This window comes from Poecilia reticulata, unplaced genomic scaffold (assembly GCF_000633615.1).
Source record: "Poecilia reticulata strain Guanapo unplaced genomic scaffold, Guppy_female_1.0+MT scaffold_300, whole genome shotgun sequence".
In the NCBI taxonomy this organism is placed as follows: domain Eukaryota; kingdom Metazoa; phylum Chordata; class Actinopteri; order Cyprinodontiformes; family Poeciliidae; genus Poecilia; species Poecilia reticulata.
This window is the reverse complement of record NW_007615075.1, coordinates 40,748-46,993: the sequence shown is the minus strand read 5'-3', so window position 1 is coordinate 46,993 and position 6,246 is coordinate 40,748. Positions and strand designations below refer to the sequence as shown.

The following is a 6,246-nucleotide window of genomic DNA, read 5'->3' as shown; positions in this document are numbered from 1 at the left end:
GTTTTCCTCGTATTTCATCATTTTCTCATCATTTCTAGCATCTCATCCATCAACAGGTCAGATATTATCGACTCCGTTTGTTTGCGTCATATTTATTCCAGATGGTTCCAAATACTGTGATTAAACATAAAAACCGTAAATACTCAGYKTAGCAGTTTAACCCTTGAAGCTGATGACAGATGCTTGTTTTCTCTCAGCATTCAGTCGCCATGACGGAGCAGCAGGACGACGGGATGAGCGACTTGTCCGTCTTGGAGGATGAAGCCTTCCCTCCTCTTCCTCCCCCTCTGTCCCCTGGAGCGGCTCAGTCGCAGGTCGACCCGTTTGGAGAAGGTGAGAGTTCGTTTCTAAACGTCMGCCGGGTTGAACGTGACCATCTGGTGACGGACGGCCGCCTGTCGTTGTGCCGCAGCCGAGGAAGGCGAGGCGTCCAAGCTGGCCGACGTTCCGGCTGCCAAGAGGAGAGGAGTGAAGAGGCCGCAGCCGAAGCTGGACTCCCAGAGGTTCCCGTCTTCACAGCGGGTTTCTTTCCTCCGGTGGAAAATCCAGACGCTCATGGTGTCGTTTCCTCTCAGGCTCATTTCAGACAGAGGACTGCCGGCTCTGCGGACCTTGTTCTCTAACGCTCGCTTCAAGGGCAAAGGTCACGAGGTGAGGAACGAGGTTTGATTWGTCATCATYGAGCTAAAAAATAARCATCTTAAAGGGCCAGTAYCATGGAAAACAGGCTTTTWGATCTTTCATTCATGCTGTAAAGTTTTTCCTTCATCAAAAACAAACCTGCAGTGTTGCTTTGATTCTGTCATGTTTCAGAAATCCTTTAATCTCCATGGCAACCATTCAGTTACAAAACGCCTTGGTGGACCAAGCCCCGCCTTCGAGGCGCAGCTCCTCCCCCACTCAGCTCCTTCAGACTAGCCAGCAGCAATTRGCAACCAGCTGCTGAGCTCATTATAGCAGCTGCTGCTGGTAGAAACATTAAGGGGTTAACAGAGGAGCCATGTTGGGACGACTTCCTGGAGGCGGAGCTTCAGGAAGAGCAGGAGTTTCTTAAAGAGACAGAGGCCCAATTTCAAGGCGCCAAATTACAAAGTCAAATTTTTATAACAGTTGAAAATAACAGTTATGCTATAAAACGTAATTATTATAAAATACACAACAAGTTCTCCATATCCAGCTGTTGGGTCTAAAATGCCTCAGCTATAACRGGCTTTGTTCTGATCACACGTTTAATTGAATCCTCTTTGCTTCTGCTGGGCGTCTGGACCGGACCGGTTCTGGCCAGGCGGAGGACCTGCGGCTGCTCATGCAGAAGATGGAGAACTGGGCCCACCGGCTCTTCCCCAAACTGCAGTTTGAAGATTTCATCGACAGGGTGGAGAAGCTGGGCAGCAAGAAGGAGGTTCAGGTGGGCTGAAGCAGGGAGGGAGACGTCCTCTGTGCAGGGCGGGTTCTAACGGGTTCTAACGGGCTCCTCCTCTCCGCCGCAGACCTGCCTCAAACGGATCCGACTGGACATGCCCCTCACTGACCAAGACTTCATGGNAGTTCCGAGGTAACTGGAATGCAGCATGTTTTCCCAATAAATACAATGTTGCTCATTTAGGGCAACTACTGTTTATGATTGACTAAAGTTGGATTAGCTAACTTTTTATGACGTATTCCAGTTGTAGTCAAAACTGTGAAATTCCAACTTCCCAGTTAGAAAAAAATCAGCTGGCACGACCCCCGAAGTCAGATTTTGGGAGTAACTYCGTGTACGACGACCTGTAAAGGCCAACTMCGCTTTTCAAAATGGCCGCTCCTGGCATCAACAGCAGAAGACTTGATTGAAATGTTGATTTTACAAGGAACACAGGTAAGAGATCGTCTGAAGTCAATGCTAAATGTGGCGTCTGCAGCTTTAAACTGTTAGTAATATTAGTTTGTGGAAAGTAAACTTGAAATTATGTTCGTAAGAAGCAACGTACCATATTTATTTACGTCGCCATGTTGAAATCCCGTAATTGTCTCCCACAACATATTAGGGTCATGGTAGATGGGAAGAAGGTGGCATAAATTTCCGCCAAAAAACAGAATTTATTGGATTAATCTCGTAAATGTTCTGCAAAAAAACATGGAAATGGCTGAGTTAGAAAAGTTGTACATTTCCTAGAAGAACGGGGGAAAAAACGAGGGAAATTTTGATCTTGGTAAAATGAAAATTTGCTAGAAAAAAATCTGAAATTTTTAGATTAATTTTCTAGAAAAAATTATGGARTTTTCTGAGTTTCAAAMGTCAAGCATATTTGACTTTTGGCAACTTTCGAAATTTTTTCTGAAAAATTTCTGAGCTTAATCTCAAAATTTCAGATTTTTTTCTTGCAATTTTTTTAATTTTATTTTTGGAGCTCAGAAGTGTTCTTGTTTTTTCTAGAAGATTTCTGAGATTAATCTCAGAATTTTTTTTTCTATTTACCCTAATATACCGTAATAATTATCAGACGCTTTAACAAAAAATAAATRGAAAACCCAGCTTTCCCGAAACTCACTGAACGCAGCATCTGTTCTTGGACGGCAGGGAGTCCTCTTGGCGCCTCTGCTGATCTTTGGCAGCGTCGCCGGCAGACGCTGCAGTGGGTTGAGGGAAGCGGGAGTGAATCCTCTTGGTCCGCCCGCTGATCTTCGGCTCCGCCGCGCAGAGAAGCTGCGGCGGAGCTCAGAGTCAAGTTGGAAACTGCAGCGATGCTGAGGACTTTGGTGCCGCTTCAGGACCGACTTGTTCTGGGGAAAACCTTCACCTGAGAGGAGCCGCCGCCCGCCGCTGTCAGACCCAACTTTGTTCTGGACCGAACTCGCTGCAGGTAAGCTGGAGAAGCAGAACCAGGAGCTTGTTTTGTTGTTTTTACGCGATTTGGACTCATGTTGGAAGCAAACCGGGACCAGAACCAGCAGAGTGGAGGCACTTTTAACTTAAGATKATATTTTTTGTTATATATATAYACACACACACACACACACACACACACACACACACACACACACACACACACACACAAAGCTTTATTTCTGTTTGTAGCGCTTAAATTAATTAATAATCTTGTAGCAGAGAAATGAATGAATGAAACTAAAATGCGGTTATTAAAAGTTTGACACATTTCCAGTTTATTGAACGTCCTGCAGCGGTTTGCTCAGAGCGCTCCTATCGGTCCGGTCCGGTCCAGTCCAGTCCGCGCTCATGTTCTGGTGTTTAAATCAAGCAGCAGGTCAGGCTGATCCCTGAAGCGGGCTCGGTTCTGCCGCCAGCAGGGGGCGCCGCACAGCAGCACGCAGGTCCCCGCCTGCAGGTGATCCCGCCGCCGCTCCCGTGTGCGGGTCTGATGGCCGCATCCAGTTAGCGGAGTAATTTAAGCTGCGGGCTGAGCGCCACTTAGCGCACTGCAGCCATGTGTCACCGAGACATTTGTCACAAATGTGGCCTTGCAATAAAAGTAATGCAGCTGCTGATGCTGCCTGAGCTCTTACTTTAATTAAATAGTTTTAAAGAGGAAGCGCTGCTGCAGCTGCTGCTGCTGCTGCTGCTGCTGCTGCTGCTGCTGCTGCTGGGTCAACTGATCAGCTTCAAAAATCATCTCAGGGACAAAAGTTTCACTCAACCTGCGGAGGTTCTGGAGGAATCTGGACCTTTAATTCACTGCGTGGTTCCTGTTGCCGTTGAATTACTGCAACAAGTAAATCAGGAAGTTATGAAGAAGTAAATTTCTGTCAAAAATTTTACATKAAATGAAAAAATCCTTGGAAATGAGTTTCAAAATCTGAACATTTTTCCACTTTGTAAGCTCGTTTTTTTTTTTCTCATATTTTTAGATTAATCTAAATTTTTTTAGGTTTTTCCTGCATGTTTTTACTTTTGGAGCTCAGAAATTATCTTGTTCAGATTAACCTAAACATGTAAGTAATTTCAGACTCAGACATTTCCAGGGGGTTTCTAGAAAATTCTGAGATGAATCTAAAATATTGTGTCTCTTTCTCGCACACTTTACTCATGAACTCAGAAATTTCCACGTTTTATTATTGAAAATTTCTGCCATTAATCCAAAACTGTCTCAGATTTTTCTGGCAAATTTTTGGATTTCTGAACTCAGAAATTTAGTTGTTTTTTTTCTCAATCTTCTGAGATTAATCTCAAAGTTTCAGAGTTTTTTGACAGGATTTTCTGTCCATATTTAGCCGTTTTAAGGCTCCTCTGATCGGTTTGTTGAGATTTGATCTGGATTATCTCTCTCTGGTTTAAACTGTTTACATGTTTCGGTTGATGATAAATTGGTTAAATGTTTGTTTGGTTTTGCATGTCAGAGACTTGATTTGAAGTCTCACTSAGGTTTGCATTTTAAATCGTTTTTGTTTTGCGATGCTCCAGTARATTCTCCACAGATTAAATTCAGCTTTGACTGAACCCTGAAAAGTCCAAATGGATTAAATGCATCAGAACTGTGAACTCTGTGTTTCCAGCCAATAACCGCTTCAAACACCAGCCTGAACTTTNTCCAGGATCATCAGAGCTCTAACTGTGTTTGGTCAAAACCCGGAACGACCCCCTGCTGTTGGGTCAGCGCAGCGCTCGGCTCACCGTGATGTGGTGAAACAGCCTGAAGGTGGCGCTGCCACGGCCAGACATGGTGGTGATGTGGTCCGAGTGGCGGCGAACGGAGCCGCTCTGCCACTCACAGRTACCGTCGGGGCCGGCCGTCACCACCAGCCCCTCCTTGTTCCTCACGTAGACGGGACCCTTCACTCCGTACCTGTGAAAACAGCAGCAGCACACCTGGAGTCAGAGCTCCGCTGTGGGGCCGTTTTAAAGTAACGGCTATAATATCACTTATTTAGAACCTGCTGCAAGTAAAAAAAGTTTTTTTAAAGTAAAGTTTTCACCCTTTTACTTCATAAACCACAGTTTCAAAGTAAGTATTTAGTTAGAAAGCTAAATATTTATATGCTAACTAGTTAGCTTGAAGCTAAATAATTTACTCTAAAATAAACATTTTCATAGCAAGTTCCATATTTAGTTTCAAGCTAAATGTTTGGCTTGCAAGTAAATATTTTTATTGAGCAAGATAAATATTCATTTAGGAAAATACATAGATTGCTAACTACATACAAAGTTAGCAAGTTAAGCATTTAGTTTGATACTAAATATTTATCCTGCTAGCTAAATAGTTAGCTTGAAACTTAATATTACTTAGTAACTTAAGTTTTGGAGCCAAAAACTTAATATTTTTGGCTCCAAAGTAAATATTTTGTAAATTTAGTTTCAAGCCGTTTAGCTGACTAGCTAAACACTTAGCCTCTCACTCAATTTTTAACATGCAAGATATATATTGAGCTTAAACTAAATGTTTACCTTAACAATAAATTTAGCTGGCCAAATGAATAATTAGGTTGCTAGCTAAATAGTTAGCTTGAAACTAAATTTTTAGCTAGCAACCTATATGTGCTATATTTAACTTGCTTACTACATATTTGGCTAGCAAGTTAAATATTTAGTTTAACTGACATAAATGAATGAATAATGTGAAAAATGAATCCCCGATGAAACAGTGAAGCAAAATCTGTAAAATTGAGTCCATTGCATTTGGTGGGACCCAACTTGACAGAAGTCATGCTACCAAGAAAAAAGTTCCTGAGGCTCCAGCATGGCGGTGGCAGAATCATGCTGAGGAAATGTTCTGCTGCCACTGGAACAGCAGACCAATGGAGGAAGAGTTCCTTACTCTGGAATGAAGACCAGCACGCCGTTGTCCCTGATGGAGTAGATGATGGCGTCGGCCACGCAGCGCGGGTCCGTCTCCGGGTCGCGCTCTTTGAAGAAGAGGCACTGGAAGAGTCCGGTGGAAAGGTTCTGGGCTCGCTGGGCCGCCTGCCGACGTCACAACAACTCAGACGACATTCAGGAAGCACAGAGCCGCCCCGACCCGACCCAACAAGCCGCTCACCCGGTTCCTGCTGTTGATGTGCTCCGCCAGCTCCTCCATGTCTTTGTTGCCGGCCGGCGGCTTGCCAGGCTCCGCCCCCCGCTCCAGCTGCAGCGCGGCGGTCAGCAGGCGGTGCACCACCATGTCGGCGTAGCGGCGGATCGGGGAGGTGAAGTGAGTGTAGCGGTCCAGAGCCAGACCTGACGAGCAGAAAGGAGCCAATCAGGAAGAGCCTAGCAAACTGCTTCCTGAAGACCAACAGCAACTGGTTTACCGTAGTGGTAGAACTGGTTTA

The 6,246-nt window shown here is 44.6% G+C and overlaps 2 protein-coding genes across 2 annotated transcripts in view; one reads left to right on the top strand and one right to left on the bottom strand.

Annotated features, from left to right (window-relative positions):
• The first annotated feature begins 45 nt into the window (after positions 1-45).
• On the top strand, positions 46-1,559 carry tipin (timeless interacting protein). The gene is made up of 6 exons (XM_008403125.2): positions 46-56; positions 198-333; positions 413-503; positions 576-651; positions 1,286-1,408; positions 1,491-1,559. Exons 2-6 carry the CDS (start codon positions 210-212, stop codon positions 1,557-1,559), a joined length of 483 nt encoding a protein of 160 aa, XP_008401347.1. The 5' UTR covers positions 46-56; positions 198-209.
• Positions 1,560-4,573: 3,014 nt separating this feature from the next.
• The window catches only part of dis3l (DIS3 like exosome 3'-5' exoribonuclease), a 27,001-nt gene continuing 25,328 nt past the window's right edge, over positions 4,574-6,246 (bottom strand). The window contains exons 14-16 of the mRNA XM_017303485.1: positions 5,973-6,151; positions 5,751-5,896; positions 4,574-4,781 (exon numbers count right to left, since the gene is read on the bottom strand). Coding sequence (XP_017158974.1) covers positions 4,589-4,781; positions 5,751-5,896; positions 5,973-6,151 — 518 coding nt within the window. The 3' untranslated portion in view covers positions 4,574-4,588. The remainder of the gene's footprint in view (positions 4,782-5,750; positions 5,897-5,972; positions 6,152-6,246) is intronic.